The following is a 19221-nucleotide window of genomic DNA, read 5'->3' on the forward strand; positions in this document are numbered from 1 at the left end:
AAGTATAACTACAGTATTAGGAAAAAGGTAAGATTGTGTTGGATCTGTTCCCCACTCATATTTCAAACTCAAGGCCTGTGGCCATATCCAGCTCACCAAGTAATTTTATGTGACGCAAGAGTAAATGCTAATATAAGGGACACTGAAAACATTGCTCTCAGAAGAAGGGCACTGTATTATGTATTTTGACAATAGCCTCAGTGAAGCTTAAAGCCTAAATAAGCCTCAAACAATTAAAAAAAATGAAAACTGGTACCGTAATTTCCAGACTATAAGCCGCTACTTTTCTCTCTTTGTCTGAAACCTGCGGCTTATACAACGATGCAGCTATATATGGACATGGATATTTGGATTTTTACGGACTTAAGATCAAATGGAATCAATGTGAAAAGATGTGAGGAGGTCATGACTCAAGTTCAGAACATTGTCAAGTTTGTTTCAGTCTCCTTGCTAGAGCCTGTTTTCAAAACTAGTTTCGAAGTGAACCTCCTGCATTTTTAAGCCGGGTGCACCACTGACCTGTCCATGGTGTAGACTGCACCATTGCACCCGTGGCTTATGTGTGATTTTCCTTCTTAAATTTAGTGGGTGCGGCTAATATTCCAGTGTGCTCTAGTCCGGGATTGTCAGTAGTTTATGTCGACAACTCACTTGTAAGACACAATGCTCTAACCTTTCCCATGGTATCCTAATAGCTCTGGGGCTAGTCGACTAAACCCAGTCTCTCAAATGGCACAAAATATTCTCATACTAAGCCATCAAATTCAACTATGTCAATGTCATGCTTACATGTTGACGTACCAGTGTCAACATCTTTAAATAACCACAAAACATCATCACAGCTTGCAGAATAGCAAATAAATAAACACCTTGGTGACAAAATAATGTATTGCCCACTCCGCTGGGGCGGCTGCAAGAAAGGCACGCTTTGTGACATTTGTAATTTGTGGTAGTGTTGAAATAATAAGCAGAAAATGCTGCAGTTACTGTAGCTGTCAAACCTTTTTTATATGAAAGTGAAGCAGCCTGAGGAAAAGCAGTGAACAGTGGAGCAATAATCACAATTCACAGCCTGATATGAGCCACTTCGCTCACAAACAACACTCGAAAAATCTTTTGTTGTGTCTTCTGGTTTTCACTTCACAGAAGTAGTTCCACCATAATGATTCACGCAGAATTGCATGCACATTCGCGTGTGGCTCGTCATTATCCTCCAGAAAGTTCTGCTCAGTTAGTCTGTCAACACGGCGGCAGCGTTCCAGCCTGTCGATCTCTGCAGCACATCAGCTGTTGCTCTGAAACCGCTTGTCTGTGTCCTCCCTCTTTTGACACTCTCTGTCTACTTTAGCCCTTTTCTCTCTATCTCGTTGGGCCGATGCCCAAACGCACAGCAGCATCCAAGATCAGATCAGCAGATAGAGCTGTGTCTGTGATTGCAAATGCATCGCTGAAGCCTGGGCCCATATGTGAGTCCACGCGTGTGTGAGCCTTGTGCCCTCATGTGTGACTGTGTGTGCTGCACTACTGGAAGCACACAGCAGTGGACAAACCCCGGAGAGTTAAGCAAAGCAGACGGAGAGTAGAGGTTTAATGGAAACTTAAGCGTAGCTGAAGAAGAGGCAGATAAGAAACATTCAGAAGAGTTCTAATTCCATATGAAATACTTGTGCTGTTTCCTTTTAATCATGTCTTGTGACCTTGGGGAACATACTTTTTTTTTTTTTCCAGGCAAATTGATGCACTTCAAGTCTTTTCTGTTACAGACAAACACAATGTTAATGCAGTTATTCTTTACTGTAAGGTGGTCTGTATGAATTTCTTGTTTTTTTTACTTTAAGGTCAACGAGGATACAGTGTTATGCAGAGGTTTACTTATAATAATTTCATAGACAAATGATACTATTTACGCTTACTTCTTCCTGGGGGGGCGCAACAGAAAATGATTGTGAAGCACTGACTTACAGGGACATTTGAGGTGTTTTTTTGTTCACTGAAGGGGAAGAGAGTTTGTACTTTTACATGAATTGTGTAGTGATAGCTTCACTTCACAATACTTCATGTTTGTATTTAGAATTGGATTAGATTTGACAGCCTTTATTCTTGCCACAATGGAGAAATTGTGTATTGTTACGGCAGCATACTAATGTAAAAGACAAGGCAACAACACAATCAACACTCACTGTAGAAACAGAAAGTGAACATCAGAAAAAAAATGAAATACACTTCCAGCATCATATCTGCTAGCACCATGCTACACTCTCCAACCGATGCCGTACCACCGACGCAACCTCATCCATCATTGTTCTGTCGTTGATGCTGATGTTGCTGGTGAGAGAACCCACGCAAACAATCTGCAGGTTTTTGCCAGGATTTTTTGAAATTGTGGCAAAGCAACCGCCCCCCCCCCAATCCTCTCGCAGTCCATCTTTTCATGTCCGGACGGAATGCGCAACCTGAGTACTGCGAGCAATGGACTTCAGTCTTTATGATGTTTCTTGTCAGGATCGTTCCGTGAATAACGCTGCGAAAACCACCATGTTCATGTCCACCTCCATGATGTGTTATGCGCTAGCCATTTATTTTGATGTTTACACTTTGTTTTAAAGATTTCATCTTTAATAAGAGATAATTTGTCTGAAGGCATGGCTGTTTATATATAGTTTACACATGGCGGAAACTCAGATCTGTGCCTCCCAACATCCATGGAACTTTGTTCCCCAATATTTTCATTTACGGTACAAGAGAAAAATAGTCACATGACACCTGGTTTGCATCATGAAGTATTTTGTCAACAGCAGCGATAGAGCAAAACAGCTTTGGAAACAGCTTCTTTAAATGGCTCTTTAAAAGACCAATAAATCCTTGTATTTTCACGGTGTGGTGGCTCTTCCATCTCCAAGGCTCATTTAAATTTTAATACAATATGTCCAGTCCCAAATGTGTGGCAAATATTTCAGTATATTTGGTTCTGCCAACACCTGCTACCGCTAGACCAGCAAGGGTTGGTCAATTTAACATTTTAATCGGTTGCCTGACAACTTTTTTACAGTGTTTAATTTTTCCATCACAACTGTTTCCTCATCAGCATTTTCTGCAGCTTAAGTTTGAAGTCTGTTTTTCATAAGTCATAGTCAGGAAAGTTACAGTGAAACAGGCTTTTTATGTTTGTGTTTTGGTTTGTGTGAAAGGGGTCAGTGAGTGCATTTATTATACAAACATGAGGTAAATCTACCGAGCCAGACTGTATTTATTCCAACATGGTTTTGTTGTCAGTATTACAGTTTTCTGCTTCATTTTGGAATTAATCTTGGGGAGAAATGTGCCGACACTATCTGTTATGAAAGGCATTATGAAGTACAATTTTTTACTGCAACCTCTGAAATGTGTGCTCCAGTGAATACATCAATACCTTCTTTCTGAGATCCAAAGCTGAGCTGCTTTGAGCAATGTTTGCAGTCATTTCCCAGAGTGTTTGGTCTTGTGTGTGACATCACCATGACAGTTATTTATGCAATGACCTGTAGCTGAAGCTCCCAGTGCTTCTCCATCCTTGCCTCCAAATACATGTTGACCGCTCTAAAAAGTCGCTTTAAAAATTTATCAAGGACTTCTTCTGGCCACAAGGATCAATGTGTTTTCTTGTGGGCAAGTGAAGGCATTTTACAGTTGAATAATCTTTGAAATAGGAAGGCGAAGAGCTGGGACGTTAGTGCTGCACAATTGGTCAAATTTAATTCGGGATCTGGATTTGGTCTGGGTTAGTTGCAATATATTTAACGGCCTCACAGACCACTGCCTCCTACAACGCTGCCTCTGTTTTAGTTTTAGTTAGTTTTCATTGTCATTTAAACCAGCAAAGTCTACTGTAAAGTTTTGGGGAAATTCTTTGCACACTCATGTTTGAAAAATGTTTCTCTCTCAGGAGGTATGTGGGTGGCAAAGGTCAAAGGAGTCTGGAAGGTGTCAGTTGATGTTTTCTGGCAGGTGTGCCGTCCAAATTTGGCCAGGAAAATGTGGGTGCTCTGCATGGAGGCAATTGTAGATCACATTCTGAATGAATTCACGTGTAATTTTCAGCCTAAGCTGCATATTTGAAATAAATGATTTTTTTTATTATTATTTGTGACTGCTTATACTGTGACATAATTCAAATGAATTAGAAAAGACATTCAAGATTTATTAGTTGCTGAGCAAATAGTTATAACAAAATTCAAAGAAATAGTATAACAAAATTCAATTATCAACCATGAAAAGGCAAAATGGTTTTTCATGTTCTTCTTTTGTAAGTTTTATGAGAAAATAAATAAATAAAAAAAACAAAACCTAATTTTCTTTTTCATTCCTGACAAATAGAAAAACGGTCCCTAAGTCAATAGAAATCCAGAACTGCACAGGAGGGTGACATTACTGGTTTGCTGGCTTTTAGCTAGGATTTTGAAACAGGGTGTCCAAACCCCGCCCCCAGCCAATAACCCCGCCCCCAGCATAGACACACCATGACTGGCTAAACAACTGCCTTCATCTATTTGTACAAAAATAACTTTTTATTAAAACAAACATCTGAGCCAAATAACAAACGTTAACAGAAATTAACCCAGTAGCTGTTACACTGTCTGTGTCACTTTCAATGCACTTCCAATGACTCGGCTGACTCTTATTAATAAAAAAAAAAAAATATACATATTTTTATCATGACGTAAGAAGAAGAAGAAGGTATTCCATTACTACGAGCGAAGTGTCCACAGTTTTGTCCATACTTTGCAACTAAATAGTCCTCTATGAAAGTTATGAGTTAGTTTTGAAAACAATCATTGAAAGTGTGGAACTTGCATGTATCTGCAGTTTCCTCCTGTCATCAGAGTCAGACATCCCATTAATCACGGCCATGCCACGAGAGTCACGAGAATCTATGGATTTCAATCATTTTCGGAATATTTACCAGGCGGAAACACCTTTTTCATGAAAACCAGTGTGGTGACACTGAAAGTAGGGCATTAAATCGGCACTAAGAATCAAAAAGGTAGGGTGCCCTGAAGGGTGCCAGAAAAACTGGCGTCCATTTTTTCATGTTGTGCAGTTCCCCAGGACGCCCAGACGCCCCGCTGGCGAAAAGCCTGCTGGTTTGGCAAAAATGTCCAGGAGTCACACACACATGTGGACTGGCCACTCTCAGCCTGCTTGATAATTTGATCGTCTGATAATTTGAATCAGGCGAGCGATGATCTAAACTAATTGTGTTCCATTCATTTGCGTGTGAGACAAGGTCAGTCGGTACATGGGTGTGAGATTTGCCTCATGTCCTCCTGAGCTTGCCATCATTGGGTGAAGTGCTCCAGGATTTGTGCGAGGACGTGCGCTTTATTACACAATAGTGGAGATGTGGCTTGTGTGCACTTATTGCAAACTTCAATAAACATGGTTTATGTAACGTACTGTATTTCACGCAGGGAGTTGGCTTCACATCTTGTTCAGACCGCTTTGATTTCCTGATAGAATGTTACAAATATTGAAAGGAAAATTGATGATTTCTATCATCCTAATAAATCAGTCCTCGTATATCAGCTGGAATTACATGTGGGCAAAGAAATCTGATTCCAATATATCAAGTGTGTCGCCAGTAGAGTTACAATCTGGGATGTCTGGGACAATAGAAAGTAGAATTGATGCAGGAAAACGGCAGATTTCGATCCCTTTCATGGTTCCCGATGCCTTTACTGTATTTAAGATGATGTAGTCCTAAACTGTCAGACAGGCCGCTTTGTCACCTGACTGCTGGGATTTCATGGCTGAAAAATCAATATTAATATCCCAATTCTTTGTGCAATACAGAGCCAATTGGGTGTTGCCAGCTGATCAATGGGTCCCTCCATTATTGATTTAAGAATACTTCAGCATAAAAGGTCGAGACTGCAGCCAAAAAGCCTCTTTGCTGGAGCGCGAAGGGAATGGAGGATCCCAAATTTTGAGTCAGCTATAAAAGTAAAGATCAGCACTGTAATAGTCTTAGCAGGATAATTCAATTTAGCTCTCGCTTTGGCCTCATTTTCTCCACATTTAGTTTGACAACATGTGCAGTCTCTGGCCTCCGAGCAAACTGTGAACCGCAACTGCTCTGATAATTCTCCTCAAAATTACAGCGCAACGAAGGTCGGAAACAGATTGTGGATGTTTGTGTCGCCTCCTGCTGTGATTTATTTAATCAAAAATTGAGGAAATGTGTATGTTTAATAGAGACAGAAATGCACACTCCCGTGTGAACATGGTTGGGCTCATCGCCGCCTCTGTCTAGCGTGCATTCACAATAGCAGTGTGTAACTTCCCTCGCCTCTGGGTCTAATGGGGAGCCCTCATGAAATATTCATACTGTCACATTAAGTTTACAATATTTTCACTGGAAAACAAGTGCAACCCAACCGGAACTACTATTAAGATCACAAGCACTCAGGCACTCGGCCATTAGCCAGACAGAGTTCTACTACATGTGGAGGCGGTGACCCAAACCCTGATGAGACAAGGACTTGTTTGTATTTGCATTTACATACCTGTGTCTTTGTGGTACAGTCGGTTGCAATTGTCCAAATGTGTATTATTGCTTGTGGATGCTAAACAAATCCGTCAACACACTGATTCATTCAAAGCACAAAAAATATTTCCCATTTTTACCAAGTTTTTGATTGAAAGAGTGACATGAAGTACACAAATGGCTGATATGCTATACCCATGACTCCATTCGGCTTTTAACTCATCGAAAATATCACCATTTAGAGCAGCTTCAATGAACCTGTTCAATAGTAAAAGCAAGACCGACTCATGTGTCACCTCAGTAAAACATTTGTTGTTTGTTCTATTTGTTGTGCACTTCTTAAAATCACAAAAACTAGATAAGCACTGAGGGAGCACGGACCTCCTCCAATCAGTTATTCAGTTCACACCTCAAAATAAAAAGAATTAGAGGTGGTCCCATGTGGGTGCCGAAACCTGGGGTCCCTAGATCTTCAGTCGCTCATAAGTGATAGCATGCCCAGGGAGTTAAATACATGTACACTGAGACACAGACGTGGCTTATAAAGTAAACAAAAAAATTCTGGATCGAGGTGATCCGGATCACAAATGAATCATTGACACTTTGTCCCATTTCAGACATTCTGTATCCTGAAAATGTAATTGAAATAACTTTTCAGGTTATTTTGAACACAAGCAAACAGGCAGACCAAACCAAATGAAATGCAAACATAACCTGCTTGCTGGTGTTGTTTATACAATATCCCATGATCCTTTGTGAGTTTATGAATGCGCTCCACCATGATTGATATATGAAATATGTAGTCATCTGTGGTATATTTTGTAAGCCTATTTTAAAGATAAACTACTCAGAATTTAATGTACGTTAAGGTGATATGTCATCTTAATCTGTGGATAACAGGAAAAATACAATAGAGCCGCATGAAAGTGAGATATAAAAATCTCATGTCTTTTAACCCACCTTCATAGGTAAAGCTAGTCCAATCCGAATCATGCTTTTGACTGTGGAAAATTTGTCAGCTGCTTGGCTTGGGAAGAGGTGTGGATACATTTGTTAGTACAATGTTAAAATCCACTCGACCCAGGTGGCTCCCAAAATCGGGTGGTTCAGCCTATATACATATATTTTTTTCCAAGCATGAGGCATAATGACTCACAAGATCAACCCTTGATTCATTACACTTGGAAATGGCTTAAGCTGTATAAGTTTTTTTTCTTTTTCTTTTAATAATTGATGCACTTTTGAAATGATTTTAAAGCCTGCCAGTGAACCAAGATGACGACATGAAGCTATACCTATATTCATTCTGTGATGCTGCCATTGTGCTGCCATCTATTCAAAAACTACAGACTGCTGGAGTTAAGGTTGAGTGCACTAACTTGTTTTTCTCAATACAATAAATACAACACAAAAAATTAGATGAGATTTTTATACCCTTGAAATGAAGCCTATGCTTTTAGACGTGCCAGACCTTTAAGATTAAATTAAGATTCAATTTTCATTTAGCTTTAAAGTGTTTAAAGCGCCATATACTGTGCTATTCTATCTTAATGTTTCATTATGACCTCACCAAATAGATGTCCGTTGTTTAAGTCAACTGTATTAGCCTCCGCTCTCTTCCGACAGGGTTATTGCCTTGTGCTTGGGGGAATAATACGCATCAGTCATCTGGTTCCGACACAGACTGCGATGCTTATTTCCCTCATGAATATCTGCACACAAGACATCACGTACACATCCAGGCACAATAAACAACCTGAGTGCTACACACGTGCTGACAGGATGGGTATTGATGATGCAGGATTAGCCAGGGAAAGGGCAATAAATGGACAGTGTCTGTCAGCGCTGGAGAAATGGAGATAACAGGAAGCGAAGGGGGAGGGGCGCCCCTGAGAGGAAGGAGAAAATTATGATCTAACTCAGATGAGGAAGAGACGAGGAGTGTAAAGTGTAAAAGAAGATGAGCTGCAGAGCGAGGAGAGGCTCCAGATGAGTTGCGTGTTCAGTTTACGGCGCACAAATAGAGTCCTCATTGATCCGGAGACAGAGGCCATCATTCCTGCTCAGTGGAGACAGCAGAGCCACACGGCAGCAGGACGTCTGGTGGAATTGGGGGGGGCTCAGACGTTAACATTGATCAGTGCAGTGGGGTTATATGGGAACGCTGAGTTCTGTCCTGGCATTCCTTCTGTCTCCAGTCCTTTTTCTTTTTTTTTCATGAAAAAGTATTGCCTCTTTCGCATCGGTCTTACCCTTGACCATTTCTGTCTTTAGCTCAGAATCCACTGTGATTTGCAGTGTGGTGCTGGTTGTGATTCTTGCTGGTTCCATGAAAATATAACATTTTGGAAGAAAACAGTCAGCAGCCTGTGTTTATCTTCAGTAGTGAGGTGTGAAGCCATCACCAGAGGGAGAATATGGCACGCAGGAGTGAGCAAATGTTGGGAGGCGCGAGTCAAATTTTAAAAGGAAGTAGAGACTGCAACACGTCGGCCCATTCTCTCCTCGTGTTGAGGGTGATGTGACAGCTCCTCACAGACTTCACAGATGTGCTCGGAATGAAAGGATGGAGGACAGGGGGGCGTCTGAGGGGAGGGGGAGCTGCCAGAACTCAAACAGACTGGCAGTTGGGCAAAGTTCAACAAAGCAGAAGATGATGAAAGGAGACAGACAGCAGCAAGAGGAGAGCGATCGAGACAAGATATGCTGGCAATAAAAACTATCAGCCTTGTTGACTCATTCGTGTGATGTCAGGTTTAGTGAGAAATGTGTATGAAAGAGCGCTGACTTGCTCCAGCTGGCTGTGATGAGTAATGTCATGCTTCCCTGTGTACGTCGATTGTCAGCCTTCAATGCTGTCAGTGGGGCTACATTAGCTTCTTCCTGCTTTTGTTCTGACAAACTGATAAAATTTTGTGATGTTGAGAAGATGAGTACCTAGTGTCCATTTGTTTGAGGGTCACAAGTGAAGGCTATACTGTGTTTTGTAGAAGGCTGCTTCTCTTATTGGACGACAAAGTTTGTTCAAGCTTGCCTGAAATATTAAGTGGTTTTCCACTGCACAGAACTAGGGCCACATGTGGACCTGTGGTGCCTGGTCTAGACTCTGCAGTTGAAGATGAGCACAGTTCTTGACAACCGTGTGTTTTTCTGCCAGGTGTGCTCGGCGCAGACACAGAAGAGCGGTTGGTGGAGCATCTCCTGAACCCAGCCCACTACAACAAGCTGATCCGCCCGGCAACCAACGGCTCGGAACTGGTGACGGTGCAGCTGATGGTATCTTTGGCTCAGCTCATAAGTGTGGTAAGTGTCCACTTAAAGACCTTTATCGCCAGCTGAGGCGTGATGGGTGTGATCCAATCTCAGGTCGCAATTAAATTATGAACGGGCCAAAGATTGATATTAATTACATCTATGAGGTATGAGTGAGGTGGAATTTTGACTCAGTGTTGCTGACTAATGCTGTTCCTGCCGGTCGCTTCAATTGATCTCCTTGCTGCGAAAAATAATTTATGTGGCGGTCTCACTGATGGCGGAGAATGAAACTGTTTAATGACATAATCCCAGGAAATATTAAGTCAGTTTTCTTTATCAGTTGGCCCTCTGCTGCAGGGCTACTGTTTACCCTCAATGTTGTTGACATGATATGATAGTTCTGGCAGAGGTCACCAAAGGTTGAGCTGCAAAGCATGTTTATTTGCATTTAATGGCACGATTCAACAATATCTGTTGATGCATGTTTCACATTATTTCTGTTGTTACTGTGTGTGACGTGCGGTTGAGACCTGGGCTTGAGGGGCTGTCAAGCTAACAGTCAGAGGAAAAGAGAGTCTCATCTTCAACAATAATTGTTTTGCTGTAATATTATAAAATAAAATGAGGGGAAAATGCCATTACACCGTGACATTACACACTTAAAATATGTACTTTGATTATATATGGTTTCATTTTCTCCATAGATTCTCAGTATAAAGCATAGATTTTGGAAGATCTTTATAATTTAGTAACACGACTATAGTGAGAAATGTAAAGGCACTTATACAAGATTTTTGTTTGGTTTGTTTGTTTCTATTAAAATAGCCATATTTAAGATTTCTGTGCGAGACTGAAAACAGACTCATAAAATACAATGTAATTATTGATGAAAAAACAAAAAAATTGATTTCGTTTTACTCTGACCACATGAGGGTCCCATAAATACTGCTCAAGGGCCAGATGTGGCCCTTTGGCCACACTTTTCCCACGTCTGAGTTAGACCAAGGTTCTGTGCTCAGCTGTCCCATAGTTTTTCTTTGTCTTCTTCTTTTTTTTCGACTTTCAGGGAGACAGTCATTTGACTGTCAAGTCCCATCACTGAAAGGTTAATGGAGTGAGCAATGATGCTATCCAACGTGGAGATTTGTCCTATCTTTTCTCTCTGTCAACTTGTCATGCGATCAAATGTCTGTCATGCTTTAAACTCCTAGCAGCCAAAATCCAAATCATCCGCATGAAAAGATCCAACAAGGGCTGCATGATTATGGCCGTAATAATAAAAACTATTAATAATGTCAATTTTTCACAATGCTTGGGGAAACATCTGTATTTTTATTGATTTACTTTAAAGAAGATGTATGAACAGCGCTCAGTGCAAAACCAAACTTCAAATATGAATTGATGATAATTACTAAAAATAAATACATTAAAAAGCTACCCTTGAATTTAAGATTTACCAAGGACTAAAATGTCGTCTTTGCCTCGATGTTCTGTTCAAACAGCTTCAACATTTTTGCTTTTGTCATCTGCAGCATGAACGGGAGCAGGTCATGACCACCAATGTCTGGCTGACACAGGTGAGGCACTTTTCATTGTTTTTGGTGGGAAGTTTTGAGCAATGAATGAAGGAAAATGAGTCTAAAAATGCTCTAAAAAGATTGTAATCCAGCAGCAAGTGTCAAAGTTAAGTAGTGAAATCCACAAATGTATTGCATGAAATCTATTTTTATCTCAGTGTTTTGTTATTAGAACTTGTGAGGAACAGTGTCTTTGCTGTTTGTAGCCGTATTTGGATTATAATCCATTCCCTGGATTATGAGCCACAAGAATGTCTAAATAGAAAGCAAGTACAGGACATGCCGACAGAGCAGCAGACATTATAAATGATGAATATCAGTCGCATGTGTGAGCAAAGATGTTTGGCGCACTCACTCGCTTTTGTGAAGCCTTGGCCTATTTCTGCTAATTCATTTTGAGAGCTTCAGACATCTGTCATGATAGCTGAACCAAAAGTAACACACATGGAGGGTGAAAATCTCAGTCAGATGGTTTCTAGAGATAGTACCCGCTTGGACAGATTCAGAGACGGTTTAGGTTATATAATCACCATGGACAGTGGACGATGCCACACGAGCAGTCACTGCAGGGAAAGATGCTTCACAGATCATCATGCTGAAGCTGCACTCTGATCCTTCCTCTCAAGATTGGTGTCAGACTCACATGAGAGGAGCGTTAAATAATGTACGACCCGAAAAACGCCTAATTCATTTCTTTCCGACAGAACTGTTAATCTTAAACAAAGCATAAGACAACTGAATATGAATCTGGTTATAATTCCTGACTGAGAAACTATAGCCAAACCCAGTAGCTACAATAAGCGTCTCTTAACATTATTCTGTCTACTGCAACCTTCATTTTTTTCTGAATAATATCAGCATTTGTTTGCATAATGCAGCAGTTTGCTACCTGAGGTCCAAAATAAATGCTGATCAGCCTCAGAGATCCATGTTTTTGTTATGTCAAACGGTTGAAGCATGATAAAAATGAAAATAAATGTCTTTATGTTGGTGTGGGGTAGTAACATGTGACCATGGTTCAACGATGGCTCCCAAAATAAAAAAATAATCTGTAATGAAATTTCCAACATTATTAATTCACGTTGAAATAGATTACTGGATTTCAAAAGTTCATCGGATATTTGTATAAAAACACTTTTACAAACAAATTTACAAAGTTTTGGAATAAATTTACAAATGGCGAAACACGTTTACAACATTTCAAACAAACGTCTTTAGGAAAGGGAAGGCATCAAATAACAGACGTGATCCAGAAGTGGTTGCTTTGAATGAAAATGTGCAACACTTTTACAAACTGTGGAAACATATTTGCAAACTCTGAAAACAAATTTTCTAACTCTGAAAACACATTTAGAAACTTGGGAATATGCTCACTCAGAAAAACAGTTCCAACAGTTTGTACATTTGTTTCAAAAGTTAGTAAACGGTCTAAAATGTATGAAGCGAAAGTCTCCTGTGCATTGTAAAACAATAGAATATTAAAAATAAAATAAAAGATTGTAAGGGGTCTAGGTTGGTACCAGAGCTCAGAACTGGCTACAAACAAAATAAAAAGTGGAGTTGCTGCTTGACTTTCTTGAAATGGCGATGAAGGTCCAAAAATCAATAGCTTGTCCGTTCAGGAATCCTAATTATGAGAATAAATGATGACGGATAGCTTGGTGGTCCAGTGATGCCGCCTCACAATGAGGTGATTTCCAGTCTCTCAATGAGTTCATATGTTCCCACAACGCGTGTGTGGTTATGCTCACATACCACAAAGGAAGGCGTGTTGCGGTACTGAGTCTGTGTGATGGTCAATCATGCTGCGCTTCTCTGAGCTGCTGCTAACCGCTGATGATGTGAATTATTGTCAGTCAGGATTGACTGCAGAGCCCACCAAACCCTTTTAAGGCTGTTAAAGTGGTTCCTACCGATCCATCTATTGATCCCTATAGAAAGATGGGGAGAGGCACAAATAATTAATAATTAGTTAGAACAGCCATGGAATCAAATAAATGATAGCTGGTTATGGTGGATTATTTTTGTTTATTGATGAGTTGGAATAATAAGAAATAGATCCATGGAAAGGCAGGAGTAGTGGTTAGATCTTAATAGGGTGGAGTTGTTGCAAGAGAGGGAGAGAGGAAACAAAGAAGACAAACAGAAATGTAGCAGAGCACTTAGTGCTTGTCCTGAAATAACCCTTAAGACACTTGTTAAGCAAACCTTCATCTGTTGAAGCATATCGAGGGGAATACACTTCACTGCTGTGTCTTTCAAGCTTTGTGACAATGAATAAAAAAGTGTTATGAGACATCCAAAGTGAAATGACATTGTGTTGATGAACAAGCGGAACTTCGCCACTTATCTGGGGGTTGTGGTGGCAGCAGCCATGTGGAAGAGGCCCACACTCTCTTCTCCCTGGAAACCTCTTTGTTTTGGTGGGCTACCAAGAGATGTGTGGTCCTTTTCCACTTGTTGTGTTTGCCCCTCCACTCGCTCAGGCTCAGTACTTGGCCCGTTCACTGTTGTGCTCTAGGGTGTTCTATAGCTAATCTCAGCTGAGTACGCTGACCTTCTCTGAGTTACATAAGCGGGCGGAGGTGCTACGCAGGTTTCTGATTGGCCTTTGGAGTGATGCGTCATCAAAGAAGCTGCATCCTGAAACCTTGGAACAACGACTGTTGTGAAGTAAGATGATGAGTGTGTGCCACCACGATGAGGGAGAGAGATGTCTGTGGTAGCAGACAAATTAGTTCAGAGTCCGCTAGATGGACCAACCAGTAACCCTCGGAATTAATAGCTGCTTGTAGGTTCAGCAGAACAACAGAGCGGCGAAAAGATAGTGAAATCTTGATGCCTCCCAGGTGGAGACAGTTGTAGTTGTATAGTACTAGTACTTATATTATACTTATATTATAACGTTTCAGTTCTTTAGTGATTCTCATATTCTGTATGGTAAAAGGAAGAGAAACAGTTCAAATTGTATCAATCGATTTGGGTATTGTTTTAGATTTTAGTAAATCCATTTATGATTCTTCTTTCTGAAACTAGTTCGTAATGATTGTCAGTTTTTTCAAAAGTCAAATCAGATCTTTTTGAACGGTTTACTGCGTGGCACAAATGACAAGGAAACTTGCAGTTCAAAAAGCTCTGTGGATTTAGCATCAGTGAAACAGGAAGTCAAACCTCCAGGTCTGATCTGGAATTAAGTGAAGTCTTAACCATGAAGCTGCTCCCAAGTTCGGTTCTGGTTATTATTGTTCGTGCAGGGCTTCATTTCAGAGGCTTGACATTGACCACACTTCTCTCCATCACTGTGAAAACAAGCATGGTAGTAGTGCAAATATGGCATGTGTGATATTGTAAAAAACAAATCAACAAAAACAAGTTAGCGCTATTCTGACCGTCCAGCTCGCTGTTAGCTATTATACCATGATGGGTGATACGCAGCAGAGGCAGCAAGTAGAGTCAGACTTCACTTTCAGGAACCAAAATTAGCATTTTGATTCCACTGAATCAGTCGGGTTTTAACTGGTACTGAATAGGTACCAGTTCTCAAAACCCATCCCTGTACATCGTCAAATAATATGAGGAAAAATATTCTGGCAGCGGGTGTAGCATGAAGCTTCAGGTTTTTAACAGCAAATACGTGGTGTAGTGGGTTAGCAGAACCAATATTTTGCCTTTGGAATTCAATGCAGTAAACTTGACAGTAAAGTAGAACATTGTTGTTGTTCCTGGGCTCTTTTATTTAAATTTGTTTTGGAGTTTGCCTTTGGAGAAGCCTGACAAACAGCTGTGCAGTTCCTCACTTTTGGGGTCTATCAGAAAACCAAACAAAGTCTAAACTTTGCAATGGAAAGAAAAGCACTTGCCATCCTCATTGTTGTCAACATCATAATTGGATCTCTGGATCTCTTTTTAATGAGGAGGAGCAATGATTCTACTCTCTACCTCCTTTGGATGACTGAGTTAGTCACCGCTGACAGAGAGAACCCAAGCGCCGTGCAGAGTAGAAGCACTTGGCTGCTCAAACCATATCCTTTGCTGACTCATGAGAAAGACGCCACAATATCTGAACATATATTTGGGCACCTTCAGCCACACGTGGTCTCTCCAGTTAACATCAGTATCAACAGATATTCCACTAAATGCTTGTGTGTACATTCCACCACTGATCGTGGTTGAGTACCGTGGGGGAGAAAAATGAGTGACCGAGCCTCTAACACGGAGACAGGGTTTGCAGCTGGAGCCGTCATATGTTGATAAACGCACATAAACATTTGCATAATTAAGTGGAAAGCGCGGCTTCCCACAAACATGTCACCCACATATGTGCCTGCTTTGGAGAGCAGGTGTAAGAACAATTCACAGCAGACCAACACATACATCACACTGCACTGCTCTATATTACCGTCCCCACAGCAACAATCGCATCACCATTTCCAGTACGAGTCATGAGTGAGGCCGTCTAACAGTGGAACCAAGGACAGCAGTCCCAGGCCGCCGCTAATGACCACAAGGCATCACAGTTACAGCTGATGACCTCACAGGGGTATTACAGCTGACCGTAACGCAGATGATGTCAGGTCTCTGAGCGCTAGTGCCGCCATATCAATGCTTGACCCACAATCATAAGGGCACGTAGGATGTTCTTTTCATGTGGAAATGGGAAGACGTGATTGAAAACTCACTCTTTTATTGCCTCACATCATATCAGACAATTGTTGGTGACAGAAAAGGTTGTTGCTGGAGTCATTGGCTCATTTTTTACTCTCAGTGAGTAGAAAGAGTAGATGTTGAAAGTAAAATGCAGTAAGTCAGTAGTGGGATATTGCCATAAATCTTGTGAAACTCTAAGAGGTTTGGAGATTAATAGACTGCACTTAATCACATTTTATCTCCATTTGCATTTGACTATCACATTTATCCTCCGATTTTATCCTCATGTTTTTGAATTTTTGAATTTTCCATCCATCGGCACAATCTCAATTACTCGCTTTCCCGCTGATGGTCATGTGATGCACCTGGGAATGATGAACTGAGAAATGGTCCCCGTGAAAGAATCTTCTGAAGTGATGGCTCTTTCTGTAATTAATGGAAATCAACACATTGAAGTCCAGCCATATCAGTAACCGAAGTGTTGCGTATCGTATATCAGACTGTGACAGATCATGTTTCCGGGCAAGTGTGTGAGCGACTCTGTCATGTTGGCTGCATTATCATCCGGGTTTGGGACTGGGATGGAAATTGAGAACTACACTGTGAAAGAGCAGCCTCAGGTCATGTGCTTGCCTGATGTTTCATCACCGTCAAGCAGACATGCTCCCTGGGACACCCACTGAGAATAATAGTGCTTGTTAAACTAGTTTAATAAATGACTCCAAGAGAGTTCATAGGCTGTGGCCTTTAAATCAGCTTGCCGTCAGTTATGGTCAGTACTGTTAGCGTTCACTGGACCACCTCACACCACATGACAACTGTGAAATGAACAGCAAATTTATGATTCCATTTTGTCCCTATTTTGAGGTCACATACTCCATCTGTATATTTTTTTTCTATAACTACAATGACCTTCCTTGCAGCAAGTATCATAATTTTAAACAAATATTCATCAACTGCAAATTTGAGGGCATGAGTCCCCACAAAAATATCTAAAAGTATCTCAAAAAATACTGTATATATCCAGATATCCTCTCAAGAGTATTCATGCACTTCAACACAGCAATTGCAAACACCACTACATGAACTCACAACACGTCTGCAAAAGCCACAACTAATTAAAACACTACAACACAACTACATTAAGCCACATCATTACTACATAAAGCACAACAGAAGCCACATTTGAATTATTTGTCAGCGTTCAAAATCGGAGCGTTTGCATAATTATTGCAAGAGCTACTACATTAAACAGTTATAGAGCATGTACGTGCACATGGATTTGTCGATACAAATGAAACAAAATACATGAGTAGCAGTTGTGTGACCAGATTCTCTCCAATAATGTTGTGTTTGCCCCTCAAAGGTGGTGTAATAAAAATGTTATCAAGCCTTTCCAACCGAATTCTCTCCATGCTTTTGAACTTGTAAAACTTGTGTCCTGCACATTGAATACTGTGTTCTCTCAGACATTGTGTTTTAACAAACCCTTCTACTCGAGACCCGCAAGGAAGTTCTATAGTTAGCTATGTAGTAGCTTTAGCTTTTTCCTTTTTCCAGTCAAAATTCTTTATCGGTGCTGTTGATTTTCCAACATGGGTGGTGTGCAGTGATAAGGAAATGTAGTCTGTCCTCCGTAAGAGACTCCCTTCAAAAGTGGGTGAAGTATTTAAATTATGCAGTTGTATCCATATTTTATTACATAATAAATTCAGTGGTCTGTGGTTCCCTGCCTGTAATCTCAATGAAGACTCTTTATTCAACTGTGTCAAAGTAGTTTTCCCTTTTCATAAGGCTATATAATGACGTGTGAGGGTAAAGAGAGGAGATATTGTATAGGGAGCATCTCGGCTCAGATGATGCTTGTGAAAAGATTTTAATATCAAGTCTTCTTTCCATCCTGTGTTTGTGGTCGTAAAGAAATGATATATTCTTCCTCCCTGTCTGCAGGAGTGGCAGGACTACCGCCTGACTTGGGTCCCTGAGGAGTTTGATGGGATGCTGAAGGTCCGACTGCCTTCCAAACACATTTGGCTGCCGGATGTTGTGCTCTACAATAAGTAAGTCACTCTGGAGTGAAACCGTAGAGACTGTGAGTAACTCAGATCAAAGTGGGTTTATCGCTATCACACACGCATGATCGGATCTAAGGTCTAACATGCAGTGCAGTCTTTTCATATCGGTCATGCTATGTTGCTATACAACTGACACTCCGGACTCTCTTCAAAGATGGAGTCATCTGCGTCATGCTCACGCTTTGCCGTTTTTCTAGTTGTTTGCGTGCAGTGATGTTGGATCATGATGCTGTCGCCTCGTGTCACATCACTCGCTGTAGTTCAGAATGCTGTATGATACTTATCTGACCCATATTAGTTTCACTTCAGCGATCTCCACTATGTAAATGTCTCTTTGGTTTCACTGACTCAACTACGTTGGTTTGAATGGAAATGGATGTTACCGATCCTGATGATGAGACGTCTGCTTCTGATCTCACAATTCTTTTTAAAGGTCTCTTCTACTGCTTGGGACATCTGGGGAGGATGACGAACTTAGACTGAAGTCAGGATTAACATTGAATTTACCAGAACTGCGCATCGATTTAAACCTCCATAACAAGAGATGTAACAGTTGGGGTGGAAATCTTCTGAGCTATTATTGAAAAATCTCTCTTCACATTTCGGTCATCATGATGACATCAAATCATAAATGCTTTATAAGATGCAAGAATTCCAGATCATGAAGACACCATAGCCAGCTAATCCAGAGATCTCTATGTGAACAGGAGAGTTTTATATGTGATGCTAGACCTTTATGGGAGCCAGTGAAGATTTATGAGGTCAGGTGATGTGCCTCCATGAAATGGAGTGGGTTGAACAACCTAGAGTCTGTCCAGGGTTTGTGCTGCAAGGAGTCGAGGAGTGAAAGTTAGGTGAAGTGAATTCAGTTTTTTTTTTGCCTGTTTAATTGAGAAGAGTCTGTGGTGGCACATTAGCTTTGGTAAGCTCCGCACTTTGCGGAAGGTTGTGATTTATTGCTCTTTAATGGGAGTAGAACGGCAAACAGCCAGACCTCAAGATGAGTTATGTAATGATTTGACAAACTGTGATACCTTTTGTCTTCAGTATATAAGTCTTTACCTAATGAATGCATCTCAATCTGTATTAAGTCATCCATCAAATAAGGGATGGAATTGAAACGCACACAAACTGTGAGGCTCAT

General features: G+C 40.8%; 1 protein-coding gene across 1 annotated transcript in view; it reads left to right on the forward strand.

Annotated features, from left to right (window-relative positions):
- Positions 1 to 19221, forward strand: part of chrnb2 (cholinergic receptor, nicotinic, beta 2) — a 34482-nt gene that overhangs the window by 9015 nt on the left and 6246 nt on the right. The window contains exons 2-4 of the mRNA XM_053887531.1: positions 9681 to 9826; positions 11311 to 11355; positions 17953 to 18062. Of these exons, the coding sequence (XP_053743506.1) occupies positions 9681 to 9826; positions 11311 to 11355; positions 17953 to 18062 (301 nt within the window). The remainder of the gene's footprint in view (positions 1 to 9680; positions 9827 to 11310; positions 11356 to 17952; positions 18063 to 19221) is intronic.

This window comes from Synchiropus splendidus, chromosome 15 (genome assembly GCF_027744825.2).
Source record: "Synchiropus splendidus isolate RoL2022-P1 chromosome 15, RoL_Sspl_1.0, whole genome shotgun sequence".
In the NCBI taxonomy this organism is placed as follows: domain Eukaryota; kingdom Metazoa; phylum Chordata; class Actinopteri; order Syngnathiformes; family Callionymidae; genus Synchiropus; species Synchiropus splendidus.